Source organism: Lagopus muta, chromosome 27 (genome assembly GCF_023343835.1).
Source record: "Lagopus muta isolate bLagMut1 chromosome 27, bLagMut1 primary, whole genome shotgun sequence".
Lineage (NCBI taxonomy): Eukaryota > Metazoa > Chordata > Aves > Galliformes > Phasianidae > Lagopus > Lagopus muta.
This window is the reverse complement of record NC_064459.1, coordinates 3,352,644-3,372,018: the sequence shown is the minus strand read 5'-3', so window position 1 is coordinate 3,372,018 and position 19,375 is coordinate 3,352,644. Positions and strand designations below refer to the sequence as shown.

Sequence of the window (19,375 nt, the reverse complement as noted above, 5' to 3'; positions counted from 1 at the left end):
TGACACTGTTTTGAACTGCCAGGCCTTGCTGCTCTTTGTGCTGTTCCTTTTTTGTGTCTGATGACAGGTTTCTCACACCTTTCTTTGGTTCATTGTCAAAAACCTTAAGAGCCCCTGGCAATTTCCTGTAGAGGAGTTAATGCACGCAGCATTGCTCCACATCGCAGCCCTCCAAGCGTATCAGCATGGGACAGAATCCCATCCCAATAAGCAGGTATGGAAGATAAGCACAGTATATCACTTTATCAATATTAAATGCATTACTGATAGAACACACACAAGGAATCTGTGTAAGCATTTTTGTAACTTTATTGACTAGCTTTATTGCACGTACTTATTGAAGCCTCCATTATTTTACCCACCCAAGGTTTCCATAGTTATTTTTAATGCACGTTAGAGATAACTTTCATTCCCATGACTTATTTTTTGCCCCCCTTTTTTAATGTAATGATTCTGAATCACCCAAGTAGGACATAACCCCTGAATTCATACGTGTAGACCATGCAGCACTCAGGGAGCAAGCCAGTGAGTGCTCTGCAAGCAGCATACTGATACTCCACATAGAGAGAAACATCATAGATCATTAACTTTAAACCTCAGTGGTCACTGAAATAAATATGTGAGACTGCAATTTTAGCTCAGTCAATCATAGTTTAACTTGATGAGAGCCAGGCTGCCTGGAATTCAAGCCTTTTTCTTCACTTCAGTTTCTTCCTTTCCTGCTGCTTCTTTCTCTTCCTTCTCCTCCTCTCCAGTTTCCTCAGCAGTTTCTTGAGACTCCTCTCCATCTTCAGCTGCTGTTTCTTCTCCTTCCTCCTCCTCACCTTCTTTGCCTTCTTCTGATTCTTCCTTAGCACCTTCCAAAGGCAAAAAAAAATTCCACATCTCCTACACTGCTTCAAATCAGCTCCCAGCCCCACTTCCACACAAGCCAGCATACCTGCACCCTTCATCCCCATGCATGCAGATGACACCAACCTAAGCTTGATGGGGGCTAGCAGTGGATTTCTGTATGAAAGCAGGGACCTATCCAGGACACATAAAGGTGACAGACAAACCCACACAACCAGCTTACCCCAGATTTCAGATTGAGTTAAACACTTCATTTAACTCTTTTGAAAAAATCAGTCCTGAGAAATACTAATTAACTGTAGGCTTATTGTTTAAGCCTTATCTAAATATTTGAGTTCAACAACAGCTTTTGCTATTGCTCTCCAGTTGGCTCTTCAGCCATTGCTTTACTGTAATGTTAACTAATTTGTGGAATATTTCAGTGGTAAACAATGCTTATCTGATATGTCTAAAGACAGATCTGCACAACATTCCTTTATATTTTATCCTTTAAAAATGAGTTTATTAAATAAATAGGGTGGCAGCAATTAACTGGCTTAACTGGTTAAGAAAGCAGGAAAACTACCAGGCAACAGAAAGTGCTGCCTGCTGAGCCCATGGTTATGCCCACAGAGATCAGCCAATGGCCCCATTTTTCCAGGCACTCTGATAGCATTTCAGGATTTTTCTTTCTTTTCTTACAAGGATATCTGTAACAGCTGAACATTGCTTGCTGCCAGATGAATATAGCATTACCTGCTTTTAATGTACTCTCATCTCTCTTAGAAAAACAGAATAGAAACAACCAGCAGTTTCCAAAGGAATACAATCACCTCTATAATGTCTGCTACTGAACATTTACCTTGCCTTCTGTTCTAAATTCAGCTGTTCTTGCTCAAATACCATGGGCTTCATCTCTCCAATCTTTGTTTATGAAGGGATAGTAAGATTTCTACTCATTATAGCTAACTTACAGAATTTTGGGGTTTTACCCCTATATAAGCAGGGTGAAGCATGGAAGAGAAGGCTTTGAAAGAAGCTGTAAGTACCTTCCTCCTCTTCTTCAGCCTCTTCACCTCCTGCTTCTTCCTCCTCACCTTCTTCTTTCTCTTCCTCCTCACCTTCCTCTGCAGGGGCTGCCTTGGCTTCTCCTGCTTTAGCAGCCTCAATTGTTTCCTCTATTTCAATCTGTTCTTCCTGGACATGACTGGAGTAGTATGTGGGGAAGGAACGGGTTGTCATCAAGTAGGAGGTGGACTGCAGCCCGCTGTAGGCAGACCTGCCAAAGGTGGGGGCAGTCTGGGTGTAGCCACTGGTGATGCTTCCAACACTGGTGAAACTGAGTCGGGTCTCTTCACCTTCCAGCAGTTTCCTAGCAGAAAAAAAAAGCAAGCAGATGCATTAGCTACGCTGCAGTGTTCAGCAGACTCAATTATGGGCCAATATGCTTTGAGCAGCACAAGCCCTGGAGACTGCATGCTTGGGAGTGCAAATATAACCCCAGTAATGGTATAGCAGTAGCAGCCTGATCTTCTAGGGAGAATTTTAAAGCTTCAGAGATGCATATTACTTAGAAATTAATAATTCCCACTGGGAGAAATAATGGGGAAAACACCCCCAGGATTAGGTTTCTACAAGTATAGATATAGATGTGTTCTGATAACCTATATTGTTCCAAAGAACAGTATGGATGTAACAGCTCTGTGCCACAGTTAACTGTAAGACAACGTTTATAGCCACCTTCAGTATTCCCTTTGTGGCACTCACAGAAACCATTTGCTACTGGTATCAGGGATGATTATTATTTTTTTTGCTATTTAAAAGCAATTCTTGGCTTAGCAAGACACAGTTCACGAGTTAGAAAGAAACCCCGTTGTTAAAAGTATCTAAGGGATTTCTAGTTCTGAGAATAAAGCCACCTGTATTAACAAGTCTTAATGATATAAAAGCATTTTAGAGTGAATAGATTTCTGAGCTCCTAGGTACAAATACACTTACACAGCTGAGTTCCTAATTCTGTATGCATATATATGCACAGTATGATGCTCATGTTTGCTATGCAGCACAGATTTTGCTTAACATAAGCTGTTACCTTAAAAGCTCTGCTTCTTCCAAACAGAAAGCCAATAAGAAAATCTGATTAAATTCTGCATTCTCTGCTAGAGGAAGGGTAAGTAGGAGTAACTATAGAAAGCAGAACCTGACCCATGTTATGATTTATTGAAACACATCCCCATCATACCTGTATGCAGCAATCTCAATGTCCAGGGCCATTTTCACATTGAGCAGATCCTGGTATTCCTTTAGGTACCGAGCCATTTCACTCTTTGTGGTTCTCAATTCATTCTCTAGTTTGTTGATTGTATCCTGTTGGAAGGAAGAACACAGCAATGCAAAGACCTTTGTCTAGCAACAATGTCCTTGCTTGCAAGCAATTTCAGCACCCTCATCATTTCACCTTCCTGTCAATAGAAGGAGAACAGCTCCAAATTCCAAACTGCACAAAGCAGCACCACTTCGCAATGCCCACCTCAATGACACCTTCCACCCCTACATCTCTATCAATAGCTTGCATGCTCCATTATTTGACATCTGTGCTTCCCCCTCATGCTTTTTCTAACCTTAAGTGAATCCACTGCTACTCTGTTGTTTGAGGACTGAAGCATCCACAAGCCGCATATGCCTCACTTTACTTCTGACATCTATGCATCCCCTTATGCTCTCTCTACCACTAAGTATTTTCAAGCCAATTTTGATTATTGATTACTTAAGCACCAAAGCATCCATGAGCTGTGCACGCTTCACTTTATTTCTAACATCTATTCCCAGCATTACCGGGATATTTTAAGTGAATTTGTACTAATTCTCTTATTTAAGGACTAAGGCTGTGTGTCAGGCTTTGTTTTGCTGCTGGTTCTGACGCTCGTGCTTTCCCCCTTATGCTTTTTCTACCTTTCAGGCTATTTCTAAGCCGGTTTATAGCAGCAACCTTACGGTCCACAAACACAAAGCGGCACGATGCCACGAGATAACACTACGTGGCCGCATCCCCCCGCCCCCCACCCGCCCACCTGCAGCGCGGAGATGTCGGCGCTCTGTTTCTCCTCCAGCTCCTGCAGCTGCTTCTCCAGCGCCTCGTTCATGCCGCGGGTGGCCTCGATCTCCAGCGTCTTGGCCTTGAGCAGCCGGCGGCTCTCGGACACCTCGTCCTTCGCGGCGCGGACGGCGTCGGTGTTCTTGGCGGCGCTTTCGCTGAGCACGGTGAAGCGGCTGCGGAACCATTCCTCGGCGTTCTGCATGTTGCGCGCCGCCAGCTTCTCGTACTGTGCGCGGATGTCGCGCAGCGCGGCCGACAGGTCGGGTTTGGCCGACACGTCCATCTCCACCGACAGGTGCGCGTACTGGATCTGAGCCTGCAGCTCGGCCAGCTCCTCCTCGTGCACCTTCTTCAGGAAGGCCAGCTCGTCCAGCAGGCTGTCCACGCGCTTCTCCAGCTCCGCCCGCGCCAGCGCCGCCTCGTCCGCCCCTTTGCGCACCTCCAGCAGCCGGGCCTCGGCGTCCTCGCGGCTCAGCACCTCCTCTTCGTAGCGAGCCTGCAGCCCCCTCAGGGTCTCCTCCAGGCTCTCCCTCTCGCCCTGCAGCGCCTGCTTCTCGCTCGTCGCCTCCTCGGCGGCCAAGCGCAGCTCGCGAATCTCCTGCTCGTAGAGGGCTCTGAAGCGGGACGGCTCGGCATGCTTCTGCCGCAGCACCAGCAGCTCCGCCTCCAGCACTTTGTTCTGCTGCTCCAGCTCGTGCACCCGCTCGATGAAGCAGGCGAAGCGGTCATTCAGGTCCTGCAGCTGGGCCCGCTCCTGGCTGCGGATCGACTTGAGGTCGTTGCTGATAGCGGCCACCTGGCTCAGGTCGAGGCTGTCCACGGAGTGCAGGAGGGAACCCGAAGCGCTGGAGGCGGCGTAGCTGCGGCGCACCGACACGGAGGAGACGGGCGCGGAGAGGCTGGAATACGCCGAGCGCGCCGAGCTGTAACCGCCGCTCCGCATCGCGGAGACGTGCAGCCGCGGGCTGTCGGCATAGCGCCGCTTGTAGGAGGGGAAGAACGGGTCGTAGCCGTACGAGCTCATGACTACGGGGGGCTCGGCAAGGGCTCTGCGGATCGGCACCGCCCGAGCGCCGCTATTTATGGGCGGGGAGGGTGGGAGGAACGGCCGCTGGGCGGGGCCAGGGCGGAGCGCCGCGGGCGCGGCTGCGGTGTTGGTCTGTGTCTGCGATGCCCTGGGATGGTTTGTTCGGTCCGGTGCTCCCCAGGGACAGGACTAAGCTGTCTGCAGGCTCTCTGGGGCTTCCTTCACCTGGCAGCTCCCTCGCGCTCGCCCCACACCTGTCCTGTGCCGCCTCCCTCAGAGCCGTGCCGCCATTTTCTCTCTATTCTCCCCTTCGCGCCGCTCTGACGGAGCCTGGGGGTTACAAAGCCCGACCTCGGACCGCGATATTAGACCGTCACCGCAACCCCCTCTTGTAGCTCAGAAACCCCCGAATGTGTGTATGAATAGCCCGTTTCTCCTTCCTTTCCCCTGTACGTTTGCAGTTACAGCGAGGGTCAGCCTTCTCCCTCTGTCCTCACCACGTGCCTCGTTACCAGTGGTTCCTAAGACCAGCTAATGGTGAAAGAAAACACAGTATGAGGTTTGTTGTACCAGCAAAACATGCTGATTCCTGGTTATCTAGCTTTGCTTCATCCCTTAAATACTCACAGAGGCAAATCTGCCCGAGGTTTGGACCATAAGGACTGAATATTTGGCACGCTCTGTCTACAGCAGAGACTAAAGCTGCACAGCTCCATCGCAGCTACCCCTGGCCCAGGTAATGAGCTGCTGTTAATTAAAATAAAACAGTATTAACATAGCAGAGATTGCATCTGAACGGTAAAATAGGGAAACCTGGCGCAAATATTTCTGTGGGTGCTGCAAAAGGCGTTGCTGTGTTGTCTCTCTGAGTCAGAAGGGCTAATTTTAGTACAAAACATTTTCTTTCCATGTTTTGCTTAAGGAAGGAGTAAATACTGAAGCAAAGTTTACTAGAAGGAAGTACTGCAAAAAAGTTTTCTTGCTCCCTAAAGAAAGGAGAAAGACCTTGGTTTCATCGTTTTTCCTTCTGTCTTGTAGTGCTCTCAGAATATTACCTGTTGTTTGGTGTCACTTCCATAGGTTACAGTGTACTTAAAGATGAGGGGTATTAAGCTGTGAAAGGCAATGGCCCATTAAAGGCAGAAAGCTATCATCTCTTTCATTTGAGCTCATGCTTGATGGAATCAAGTATGCAAAGAGCAAATAAAAGCTCACTCATTGCTCTTTCACAGTAAATCTGAGTTGTTTTGCAAATCTAAAATGTCCCCATGAAGATGGATGGAATTGCTCTCATTTTACAAGTGTTGCGAGTGAGGCTTCTACTTAAGTTTGATTCGAAAAAGCCATTCCATAGCAGCTACATTCATGCATATTAGAACAGCTTACCATTATTCAGGTATTAAATATACAGGGCACAGCTGCACAGGTATGGTTTTATGTGCTAATAAATTATAACTTTAACTGGGTGGTTATTTTTCACTTTTGCCCCCAGAGAGGCAGTTTGTGTAGACTGCAGAGCATGTGGAGAAATAAATGAGCAATGTAGGCACCGTAGCAGATGGGAAGATTCACAGTAGGTTTGGTTGGAAATTCAGTGAGCTTCTGAAATAACAAATAGTTATGGGATACTCAAGAAATGCAAACTGACATACTTTGTGTCAAGCCAATGGATTAATGTTATTCTCTTCCAAATTGAATTTGAGCATAAGATTTAATTATTAATAGTATTGATTGCTATGCTATGTATTAATAAATGAACATACCTCAGCTTCTAAAACCCCTTCACTCAATATCCCAGGACAATAAGGGTTGTAGTTGTAGTCCATTATTATTCTTATTTGTATGTCTTTCTAATATAATTTTAGAGAGGGAAAATGATGGAAAACCCCTTCATCTTCTCCAGCAATGCCAAGATGTGAAGCCGTGTCTGCAGGCAGCCCTGTAGTGTTGAATTTCAGCATGACGCAGAGGTAAGAATGAGATTTTGTTACTATCATGAAGGGAAAACCAATGCTCATTGCATCCTGCCTTGGAAATTCAAATTTTCAGGCACGGAGTTATTAACATTGATTCTGGTTTTTGTGCTCTCTTTGTCTCTCTTTTATTCCTTTTTGCTATGTACCTTGTCCATTTAAGACTGCATTGAAAAAAAGTAGACAGGCAGTCACTGAAGATGAGCTGAGTCACCCAGCTGCCAGCATAACCTGTATTTCCATCTGCTGAAGTCACCTACAGCTGCTGTCTTGCTGTTTTAATTAGGTGTGAGTCTCATTATTTCATCTACTACAAACTTTAGAAAGAAGAATTGTAAGGCCAGGTTCGTCCCTTGAAAACCTCCCCGGTACTGGCTGACCTAAATGAGAGTGGATTGCCATTAATATCATTTCTGTATTATTCAATATGATAAAATGGCAGCTGTGCACTCATTTACTATTGCTGCGTAAGCAAAAGCAAATGTCTCCGGAACAGCACATCACTGTTGGCAAAATTCCCTTTCCTATAAGCATGAAGCCAGGAAAAGTTCAGGTCTAGGGCCAAACTTTCTCCTGTGGTAGGGCCTCATGAGTATCAGGGAATAAGCTGAGTGCAAGCAGAGTCAGTGAAGAATTCTCCTGTACTGGAAAACACTCAGGCATTGAAACCCAATGGGGTTTGTCTTTTGCTTATTTGTATCAAAGACTGGCTTCCCCAGCAGAAAATCTAGCAGGTGTGATTGGGGTTGTGATAGATGGGAGAAGCAATGTGCCTTGTCTGCACCTGGTCCTGTTTCGGAAACATAAAATGAGTTTGGTCTGCTCCACTTGAATTTGCACAAAAACTGCATGAGCCAGAAAAACAAATACATTGCTTATCCTTTTATTTTTTTTCTATTCTTTAAAAGCACAACTTGTAAAGTAGAGAATCAGGCATTCCCACTACAGAAGCTTCATAGCTCTGATGTGTAACATACGATGCTGCACAATGCAAAGTAAAATGAGAGGGTGAGAGCTTGTTGGGTGCATGGTACCTATTTTCACAAAGCAGGCAGCTGAGAGATATTACACGTGGCAAAGTGTGATTAAGAAACTTGTTTTCTCAATTTTATTGTGAATCCAAAATTCCACATGTTAGCACTGACACCGTGTTTCATCGGTTGGTTTTTTTAATTGATAAGATTGATCTGAGCAGTTTTGAAGGAGAAGGGAAAGAGCTGGAAAAGGTCCACTGTAGCAGTTCATGTTTTGTGCCAGTACCTTCCTGCTGAGGGATTGCAGTAAAGCATGCATTCTGCTGAGCTGTCCCTATGGGTCCTTTTATTGATCTCACCACAGAGAGCTCTGCTGTAAAAACTGAATAAGAGAATTCTCACTGAAGCTCCTGAGTAAGAAAAATCTGATTGAGGATTACAGTTTTCCTACAGTGTGTTTCTTTGTTTGTTTATAACTACTTCTCTCTTTTGTCCCCTTTGTGAGGATGAATGGGAACCTCAACTAATTTTCTCTGGGCTTTATTTCCACCTGTGCTGCAATTTCTACATCTCTGAGGTATTTTGAATCTTTGACCGTAAGCTGAACACACTTGAAAATCACTATTGTATGACACTTTTGAAAATCTGCTTCCTATATTCTAAATAGCCCCTTTAAAATGAGACAACACCAACATGAATTGTTGAAGTCCATAAGGAATTTTATCCCAAGGACTGGAATATAGGATCTGAAAGTCACAGAGTATTTATTTCTTTTGAACTGCTATTCGCTTTGTTTGCGCCACTACAGTAAGTGCCAGAGCAGCTTACATTATCTTATTATCACAGCAATTCTGTTTTGCTGCACATAGTAACATTAATTTGCTCACCTTGAGTTTGTTCTGCCTCTTGATTACAAGGACTAGAGGAAACAACAAGCCAGCTGAGCTCTATCAGTGAATCCTTCATTAGAAGATTCATTAGCTTTGTTTACTCTTTGGATTCAGGACTACAAAATCCGATTCCCTCCTGCAGTTTCAAGAGTTAGTTCTTAATTCCCAGAGTCAGCTACGTAGGTGATCTACTTTGGTTTGATTGCAGGAATTAAGTGTGAATAACAAAAAGTTACTGGAGAGGTAAGAAGACTACCGTGCCAGCTGCAGAACAACGTGCAGCAGTACAGCCCATTCAAAAAGAGATTATTTACTCCTTTATAGCACCTCATTGCATCGAATGGGCCCTTTGCCAACAACATGAGAAGTGAGGGGCTAGACTCCTAGCTGAGGGCCATGTTAGGAGCTTGCCTACATTGGCAATGGCCCATCACTGTCCCTGAAGCCCTGACAGCTTAGGCTAGCTGAGGATCTGAGCTCCATCTTTTCAAACGTGTTGTTTTGTTGTGAATGATTTCACCTGTCTTAAAGCTGTCAGCTGAAAAGTATTGTTTTATGATGCCATAAAATATGAAAGAATAATCGCAGACATTTCTCAGATAAATAAACTTCTGATGAATGGCAGCAGATTCCTTTTTGCCCCTTGCGTGATTTGGTGTGAATTTCTGAGTCTGTGCTCATCAGTATTAACTCAGCCTTAATGGTTGTAACATCCCATTTACCCTGCAGTGTGCAGGATTGGAATCAGTCAGATTATGCAGTATACTGTATGTGCCCATCAATTTCCTCTGCACGGGTATTCCATGGCAGTAATGTGCTGGGGTTGGAAGAGAGCAATGGAATCAATGTCTGTCTCTTTATCTAGCTGACATTTGTAACTTCTATTGTGTTTTTCCCACCCAGTACTTTTCTAAGTTCCTTCTTGCTTGTTTTAAAATTTTCTTGGAAATATTTTTCCCCACATTACAGTGACATTGTAAAGAACATTTTAATAGTTTTCAGTTGTTGCTGTTTTTAAATTACTGTTTTTACCCAATTCTTTCTCAAGCTAATATTGAATTAAAATGCATGTGTGTGAGCTGGCTGAGAACAGTGTAGGTATCTAATATATCCTGAGCATCATGATTCAAATAGGAGTTCCACATATCTCTAAATGCCAAATTCCCAATGAATCCCAAAGGAATTTGGACCCAGCTCCTTAGAAAAAATTCAGTTTTTAGGATTCTTGTGGAAGTGGATGAGTACGTTGGTTATTGCACGTGCCTTCAGCTGTAGAAGCTGCTGAATATGTAAGCATACAAACCTTTACATCCCTGTGCTGTTACACAGTGGTGTTTTCTGCTTATGCTTGATTAGTGATACAGTGCAAAGAAGAGTCTGCGTTTCCTACGCCGTTAAGAGTATATGAAAGGCTCACAAGGCAGCCATATGCCCTCTTTCCTTCCAAAAACTTTCCAGTATGCAGGACAATAAGAATGAAAAGGGAAACAAAATCAGTGTTTATTTGTGATCTGCAAGCACAATTAAGAGGCAGTATCTTATATCTATGGTTTGTATGAACTCAAGCATAGTCTGTATTCCTCCTTACCAGGATGTGTGCTTCAACTGATCAGGAATCTCAATGAGCAGTTGAGAAATTCATCCCCTATAGCTCATTTATTTTTGAACTTTTGGGAGGTTTTTCTCCTTACCACATAGGTAGCAATAAGATTTATGTAGGGTATAAACAAATGCACTCCTACCTTTTCATACTTATATAATCTTTCCACGCACATATGCGCAAGCATTTCTTAGCAAGACATAAGCATGCCATTATTTAGTAGTCTGGCACATGCAGCTGACCATAAAACACAGATGGAAAGTGAGCCATAAAAGTGTCTGACTGTTGTACTGCAGTGTGTCCTCTGCTTCAGCTTCACAGCAGCGAGCTGAAGCACATGAATAAAAATGACTGAACTTCTGCAGCCAGTGCACCCAATTTCCTACATCAGTTCTTGCATGAATCACATTCTTGGTACTGCCTTTGATAATCAAGGATGATAGTCAAGGGCATGCACCTGTTTGATGGAATATGGAATGCATCCCACTGCTCCAGTTTTACGCTAATATGGCTTCGCTGAAACATTTGCAGAGGTCTGCAGAGGTTTAATCTCTGGCACTGCTCCTAGAGAGAAAATGGCTTTGCAGCACTCTAATGCAGGACCATTTGTAAATTAAACTGCCTGGATGACAGTGCCCGTAAGGCTCTCGTGGCACATATTAGCAGTGAGGATTCAAGTGTTCTTGATTATAATACTTAAGGGCAGATAAGAAGTTACTGGTTTTATATCTACCAATTTTTTTTCAGATAAATAGAAGCTTTCTGCTACCATTAAAACTGCTGTTAACTTCTTTTCTTTTTGAATATGGAGGAGTAAAAAGAGAAACTCTGTGAGTCGGAGGCAAGTCTCGGGGTCTTCCATTCCTGAGTGATACAGAGGTGATTATTCCAGGTTTGGAGCTGTGACAAGTTCCCAGACATTTGTCACATTGCTGTATCTGAAAAGCTATAACATTATGTGACAGCCACCTCCTTCTGTGATAAAGAGGACTAAAATACAGTTAGTCTCTTGGTGTAGGAGAATATACCCAGCCTGAGAACAGTCTCAGTTTTCTGTTAGTAGCAAGAGCAAGCGCATGCTGAGGAACTTTGGGGAGCCTTGTGCAGGTAAGCAATGCCTTCTGCCTCTGGGTATTCTGTCATCCTCACCTCAGATCAGGATCTGTGATGCTCTGAAATATCTATTCTCTTACATAATAACCTCCTAGGCCTTCCTGAGACTAGTGAAAACTGGAGAGCTAAATGTAGCTGTTCTTGTTTATGCCTTCTCAGCACCTGCAGAATGTTTACATGAATCACTTTGCTGACTCTTCTCAGTTGGCTTAATCATATCACATTTTTCTAGTTTCTTTAATATAAATTCATTAACTCTTTTCATTCTTATGCCCTATCCAATCCTGTTCCCAAGGTAGTTCTCTCTATATTTCATTGTTACCAGGGGAGTTTGGTGCCTACTTTTTCCTGCAGATCTGGACCTGATCTCAGACCCTCAGGTTACTGACAACTTTCAGCACAACTTTTACTTTTGTATCACAGAAACGTGTTCTTGAAACAGCCCCAGAAGCACTTGGCATCATAGCTGAGTTTGACATTGCCAAAGGCTACTCAGTCATTTGTTTGAATCCTCCCAAAATCTCGAAGGGTTGCTGTGGCTGTTGAGCAGATGGTTACAAGTGTTACCTTTTAAGTGGTAGCCTTCTTGGTGTCTGACAGCAGGACTGGTGAGATGTGCACTTCTATGAGCCCTGGTGTTTAACCAGTGAATTATTCAGCTTCCCTAGCAGGTGCATTGCAATTCAGATGAAATTCCTGCTGCAGCTCAAAGGAGTGCAGTTTCTGGATCTCCGGGGTAAGATAAGAGATAAATCTTCAAGGGTCTGCTGATTCACAAACAAGGCTGTCAGAACCGACTAGAAATGGTATTAACTTTGCTTTTCGAGGAGAGTAACTTGGCCATTTATTATAAGGTTGGATAAAGCACTTGATGATGTTGTAGAAATAGCTTTGAGTAGACAGGGTATTAGGAAAGATGAGGCAGCCAGATCCTTTTATCTCGCATTTCTCTGCTTCTGTTGGTAGAATCTATAAGAGGATGTTTGTGAAGCTTTAACAGGGATATTTCAAATACTGCAGCCAAACATGAAAGGTCACATTTCACCTTTCAGTACAGCAGGCTGCATTACAGAGTGATAGAGTTGGGTAGCAGGGTGAAACCCTTTTGTTTGCAGCAAAGGGTTTTATGAATGGATTCTCCTGTGTTGTGATCTGATGACCTTTGGGAAAGCTGAGAGTTGGTTTGAGCTCTTTGGCCTGCAGCACATCTAATTAATGGTTGTATGTCCTTGAATAGTGCTCTTTTTTTCTGGTAGGTTGGTATCAAAATACTAAAATGGATGTGAACAAGAAATAACAAAAAAACCCAAAACCAAAACAAACAAACAAAAACCACAAAAGAGAGAATGGTTTGCTACAATCTCGTATCAAATATGTGATTTGCTAAGCTACCAAAGCAAGTGTTTTTCTTGCTAGCTCATGAGTTGCCACACTTGGATCAGTTCAGGCACTGCAAACCCAACCTGTTTGGAAGTAGAATTCCTAGAACCTTTCAATTGACAAAGGGATTCTCTGCCCGAGGGCACAGGGGCAGAGTGACTTGTGCTTTTGGGGAAAAGGTTTCAAGCTACTTTTTCCAATTTCAGGAAAAGATACTTTGTTCTTTCTAACAGCCATTGCAGTTTTTCATTAGTTCCTTTTGTTAAATTGTCACATAATCCACAATGTCTGATTCTGTTCTATCGACGTTAGGGATGTGTAGCTCTGTGTGCCTGGGATGTGCCTTCAATTCCATTTGTTAAAATGATTTGTGAGCATGGCAGGGCTCATTTCTACTAATGTCAGGAGAGAAGTGGAACCAGCCGGCTTCTTCCTGCAATTAATATGATCTTTAGATACAGGAACATCTGAAGTTTAGGTTAAGAATGGGAGGTTAAGTCCGGAGGTCAGACGCTGTTTAGATGCTGTGGCTCTGTTTGTTTTGCTAAGAGAAGCCTGTGTCAGCTCGCATCCCTGGAAACAGCTGCTCCTCCAGCACTGCACAGCCAGCAGAAAACAATGGCTCTGTCTGTAGGCACAACGCAGTCAGAGAGGGGAAGGTGCACTTCTGGGCTGTCCCCTTCAGTACGTGTGTGGATGAGTGAGGGGGGAGGAAGGAGAAAGGGAGGAGTTGTTATGTTAGTGCAGACCGAGCAGTGAGATGGGAGGCGGCCGATTGAGTTCAGTCCTCCTGGGTTTGCTATTGCTGTGCTCAGAGAAAAACGCATTGCAGATTTCATTTAGGCTGGCCAAGACAAGCTGCATCTAGGGCTTGCCTTGAGGGGCAGAGTTACTATCCATATTATCTGACCTAAATCATTCCTTCAGGAGGCTTGTCGTGCCTCAGAGCAGCCTGCACTGGACTGAAAGTGCTGTGCACAGCGAGATGGGAAAATGCCTGAAGGAAGGGTTAATTCTGGATTTGCAGTTCCCTGGGGGTCAACCCCTGTGTTTGGAGCTCTGTCAGATCCTCTTGCTGGGAAATTACCCCCGTGGAGCTGTAATTTAAGGTTGAGGAAGGGACTGAAAGGGAACAGAAACTTTTTTTCCTGGGCTCTTCAAGGAATCTGCCTGCATGAGGTGACATAAAGGGCCTGAGATTGCTGTGTCAGGGATAGCAGAGGCAGCTGCAACTTAAGGCATTAATTTAAGTGAAGTTTCTCTGCACATCCATGGGGAAGGATGGGACAAGGGAGGATATTTGCAAATGGGAAAGGAGGGAGCAGCCTCTGTTGACTGGCCCTTGGCGATGCCCTCTGCACGTCACTGCAGGGCTGTGGTGGTGGGATCCTGCACTGCTGTCTGAAGTGAGATTTCTGTACTGGCAGAGCCCAGCTATGAGCAGGGAGGTGAAGGAAGGGACGAAAGTGATTGAGTGGCTGCTGTGCAAGTGATCGGAGCGGAGCTTCGAGAAAGCATTACTCACTGCCTCTCCTCTGCTCCTGCTGGGGAGCTGCTGCTTCTGCAGCAGGTCCGGTTTCTGGCAGAAGTTCAGTACTGCACCAACTTTCCAAGAGAAGGGAGGGAGAGAGGAGGAGAGTCCCGCATAGAGGAGGAGCCACCACGGCCCAGGCTCCCTCTGGACATAAGCCTGACTGCTGCAAGAAAAGAACTGGAAAGAGCAGATCTCTTTCCTATTCAGGAGCAATGGCTGCTCTGCACCAACTTTTACACAAATAACAGCAGTGGTCACTGGCTTTATTGCACACAGACATTCCCCCAAAAACTAGTGTTTGTGCTTGATACTATGTAAAACTCTCCCCAAAGTAGCTAGAAATGATACAACAAGATGGGGCAGGTGATGGGAGTACCCAGGGGTTTGGAATGATTTTCTCCCAGGGGTGGTATTGCTGAAATACTCTGAGAGAAGGGTTGGGGTGAAATTGGGCAGTGAGGGGCATCTATTTTTCCCTCCCCAGAAATGAACATCTGTGAGGAAGGTGTTAAATCAGGAATAGAAAGGTAGGGTGCGTGTCAGCCAGGACAAAGCTAGTAGGAAATGAGCAAATGGCTGAGAAGCAGCTGAGTGGGCTCTGTACCATTCACAGGTCTCTTCTTTGCTTCCCACAGCCTTTGCCAGGTGCTGCATTCCTTGCAAGGTAGCATTTGTGGACACAGAGTGCTTTTCCCCACTGAGTCCAGATTGCAGGAGCTGAGCCCACATCTGCGGTGCGAGTGGGAAGGGCTATTTCCAACTCCAGTCTGTGTGATGGGGGTTAATTTCTCTGCCTGCGACTGACCTTCCTCACCGAACAACTGAAATAAAGCACGAGATTCCTTTCCCACGCGCACCTTGCTTACACACCTCCTGCAGGAGAGCAGCTTCAGTCACGTGGGTCTGTATATGTAACACTCTTTGGCCCTTTTGTTCCTTTTCCATCCTGTGCAAGTTATTGAAGGCGGTGGTTTACAGCTATGTGAGAATCAGACGGGGTGCGGGAGAGGAAGAGCAATCAGCTGCTCTGCTGCTCCCAGTGAGTAGGAGGTGAACGTGGCAGAGTGGGAGTTAATAGCTTTTCTGCAGCTCTGAGGGAACACGGTGGCATCTCCTGACTGCAGTGGGAAGATAAGGACTGGGGTACGGCAGCTTTGATGCTCTCTGGTGCACGTGCAAGGGAATGGGATCCCATGGGTGCCCAGGGAAGGCAATGGGGGGGAGGCTGTGGTGCCTGTAGTTGTCTATTTCCAGGCAGGAGTGGATCAGCTCTCCGTGGAAGTGGGTCTGGCTTGGCTGCAGTCTCCTGCAGCTTAAAGGGAAGGGCGGTGACTGCTGCCACGCTCCCCTCTGCCGCAGGAGGATGCTGAGTCACTCCTGCAGCGCTGCTCCTGTTGGTTTGAACTTCCAATCCTTCCTCCTCACCGCAGTGAAACTGCTGGAGACAGGGCAGGCTCTTTTTTTCCCCTCCAGCCTGACTTTTTTCTCTCCCTCTTTTTATTTTCTTTTCTGGGTCCCAATCAAAGAAAGACATTGCTTTTAAACAAACAAACAAAGAAATATATGTAGCCACCATAAAGAGATGCTGAATATATTTTTTCCTTTGGTAGTGGATCTTCATGTTCCTCCAGAGGACAGTAAGAATATTTGATGAATACAGAGAATGCTGCAGCAGTTTTCTTCTTTAGGGGAGCCCTGGGCTTTAAGTCAGCACTGGTTATCTATCGAGCAGACATTTCTTGGAATAAAGGCTGGGGTGGAGAGGAGATGTGACATCTATATATTTTTTGCAAGCAGTAAAGTCCTCTGTACCACTACTTTCTCCTGCCTGCTATGCATGATGTTCCTTTAGCCTTTGTTTCCTTAGGGATTGCTCCAGAGCATCTCAGTGAAACTGCAGAGCTCCCCGTGTGCAGCTCTGGGGAAGCTGCTCTGCAGGAAGGTGAGCCTTGAGTCCCTGTTGCACTGAGGTAGGGGCGTGGGGAGAAGAGGGTGCTGTCTGATCGCTATGAGCTTGCATAGAAAAAACTTCCCTTTCCAACTGCTGGTGGCAGGTAACATCTGCAGTGACTGGAATCCATTAAATGAAAGGTCCTGGTCTCCAAATCTATCTACTTGTTGGACTAAGCTTTCTCATCAGCGAATGATGATTCATTGCTTTGTGCCTTACAGCTCCACATCGAACTCTCCTGTAATCTTACCTCTTTCATGTTATTACAGAGATAGTAGCACTACTTATTTCTTAAGATTAGCTCGTACTTCCTATTGTAAAATCCTGTTTTCATTTGTTCAGAACTCCTATATGTAATTTTTTTTTAATTAACTTTTGCTTTAGAAGCCCTGCAATCTTCCCACATTTTAAAGCATCATTTAAGATGATGGGCTTTATTTCAATTGTGTCTGTTGCAAAGAAGCCTTTTAAATATGATAATAAATATTTCCAGATCACTTGTAGAAATGCACAAATATACCTGTATATATATAGATACACTTATTCTCCTTTAGTGTTTAGTGCTTTGGACAGCATGCAATCCAATTTCCGCATGGATTACCATTAGGTTTTCTATTTCTTTTTCCCATGGTGATCATGCTAATTTTAAAATGCATAAAATATTGACATACATGCAAGAAAAAAACACTTCACTGTTTAACTATTGAATGCCAGCTCCTGCTCCTTCCAGTTGTAGGCAGCCCCACAATAACTCTGGCTCGTTGATTCTTCCCAGTCTGAAATCTAACTGTAGTCTTATAACAGATCCTTGAAAGCAGCAGTGTTTATCACCTACACAAAATAAATATCATTTGTCCCTTCTGCTTTTAACTCCAGCATTAATTTTAGTTCACTGCTAGCCACAAATGTAAATCTAGCCAGCTGGCCTTGAGGCAAACCTGCTGTAAATCCCATCGTATCCTAATGCTATCATATTTGGGAGCATGATTTCTGGGGGTAATTTGCTAGTGATAACTTCAATGCATTTCTGAGCTCTGCAGTTCTTGGGAACTGTGCTTGTCAGATGCAGGAAAAACTTGGTTTTTTTCATCCTGTATTTCAGAACCTGCTCACATAATTATTGTTTCCTTTCTCAAATCTATTTTCAGCTCAGCTGTTCCTAGCTGCAAATCTTGAGGAGTGTGCAGATGTTACACAATGAATAAGTCATCTTATGTGGAGGAAGACGAGAGGATTAAAGCAGACACTTGGAATTAGGAAATCTTTTTTTTGTTGAGTTCTGCAGTTTTCATGAAGTTATTTATATAGACAGAAGTATCTGTCTGCCTGAATGTCTGTTTCATCAGGCTTCAGTATCTCTCTGGAATAGCTTTAAGGGGATTACTTACGTTAATAAGGAGTGTGTGTAGCAGCACTGCAGGTCTTCCCTTCACTGTGTGTCTCTGTCTTCCTCCCACACTTAGCAAAGTCTCTGATCCTAGTAAACTGATTTAGAACATTTGGAATTGTTGCCTATGAATCTTCTCTGATAGCTAATGGGCAGATCATTCGTAGTGCACAAAAAGAGCATTAAAGACCCTGCTCTTGAAATGTAATAGTTTATCAAAGAAACAGAATTAAAGGATAAAGAAAAGGAAAGGGGAGGAGAAGCATCAAGGCTTTTCCAGCAATTTAATTTCTGTGTGTGTTTCTGTGTTTGATTGACTAACAGCGTAAAACATTGTCTTATTCTGGAGCTTTTCATCTACAGATCTCAAGATGCACCAGGAATACTAATTGGGTAGCTTCAGAAGAAAGTTGAATTGTCCTACCTGAGTCGTGGTTTAAGAACATTCAAATGAAGAATACTTAGCTGTGTCTTTCCTGTAGTCTGTCAGTATTTGGAATGATTATGTTCAAGATGAAAACTCTTATTTCCCCTGGCTACTACACCAGACATGTAAACCTACCTTATTAAAGGACTAATTTACTTAACAAGGCACAAAATTGGCTTGCCATCCTATGAATAATTGGAATAAATATCTGCCATCTGAGCCCTTGCTGCAGTCACCAGTGCAGATTAGATTTGCAAGGTTTGGCTGCACTGTGTTTTAAAGGGCTCACACACAGCTCACAATCTGACTCATGGGCCGGGGAGTCACAATGGGCCTCATCAGGAGCCCCTTTAGCACCCTGACCTTCACACTTATGGAATTGGAGGTCTGGAACTAGGACAAGAATTTGGAAACAACTTTTTATTACATGAAATGACTTCACTGGGAGGGAAACAGAACAAGCAGCACAGAGTCCATCTGCTTGTTAGACAAGACTCATTAATGTCCAAGGCTATCTGTAGGATGTTGCCTATTATCTGCTGCCTTGCTCTGAGCTCAGCTTGGAATCTGTGAACTTCAGAGGCAATAGATGGCAGCGTGGCAGGAGTCTGTGGCAGACACAGGTACATTACTTCCCACAGAAGTTGGGCACTCATTTGAGGCTTTGGCTAAATCTTTCAATCTGCTGTTGTCATATCAACAAATAAATACAAAGAAAGACTCAGCATGATTGTTTATTTCAGATAGGTTGCCTTCAGGTTCTACAACTGCTGGCTTTCCCAATGAGATTGTTCCAACCACAGCGTTCTTCAAGGCAGTTCACTTAGAAGGCACATCATTGGACCAGTGCTGCAACTCAGATGATAGGTAAGTGCTGTAGCTTTCCTGCTTTTCTTGTAGCATGCTGTGAATTATTTATGCAATTTCTTTGTCCTGGCAGCTTCGAAGAGGGAAAAATGCAGGAGTATGTGCTTCATTTATAGACCAAGGTAAAATTAGGTACAAAGCAGATGCATCAGCAGGTAGAACTGATTGTAAGCTATCATGATGGGAGGTGTCCCTGCCTATAGCAGGGCGGTTGGAACTAGATGATCTTGAAGGTCTCTTCCAACCCAAATCATTCTATGATTCTATGACTGTGCACCTACATGGATCTCCTGCATTAGATGCATTAGATGAAATTGCAGCATG

The 19,375-nt window shown here is 44.3% G+C and overlaps 2 protein-coding genes across 2 annotated transcripts in view; one reads left to right on the top strand and one right to left on the bottom strand.

Moving 5' to 3' along the window:
* Positions 1 to 291: 291 nt before the first annotated feature.
* On the bottom strand, positions 292 to 4,994 carry NEFL (neurofilament light chain). The gene is made up of 4 exons (XM_048927998.1): positions 3,903 to 4,994; positions 3,074 to 3,198; positions 1,881 to 2,203; positions 292 to 857 (listed from the first exon to the last, which is right to left on the bottom strand). The coding sequence occupies exons 1-4, from the start codon at positions 4,950 to 4,952 to the stop codon at positions 685 to 687; spliced, it is 1,671 nt and encodes a 556-aa protein (XP_048783955.1). The 5' UTR covers positions 4,953 to 4,994; the 3' UTR covers positions 292 to 684.
* A 1,826-nt stretch (positions 4,995 to 6,820) lies between these two features.
* The window catches only part of DOCK5 (dedicator of cytokinesis 5), a 99,667-nt gene continuing 87,112 nt past the window's right edge, over positions 6,821 to 19,375 (top strand). Inside the window, exons 1-2 of the mRNA XM_048927997.1 lie at positions 6,821 to 6,925; positions 18,928 to 19,051. The gene's annotated coding sequence lies outside the window, so the exon portion shown is untranslated. The remainder of the gene's footprint in view (positions 6,926 to 18,927; positions 19,052 to 19,375) is intronic.

What these genes read in the sequence shown, in the direction of transcription:
- NEFL (XM_048927998.1), bottom strand. Translation starts at nt 4,952, where the DNA reads ATGAGCTCGTACGGCTACGACCCGTTCTTCCCCTCCTACAAGCGGCGC. An exon ending in CCGACATCTCCGCGCTGCAG is followed by an intron (nt 3,199 to 3,902) that starts GTGGGCGGGTGG and finishes TCCTTCCAACAG; the next exon opens with GATACAATCAACAAACTAGA. An exon ending in GGCTGAAGAAGAGGAGGAAG is followed by an intron (nt 858 to 1,880) that starts GTACTTACAGCT and finishes TGCCTTTGGAAG; the next exon opens with GTGCTAAGGAAGAATCAGAA.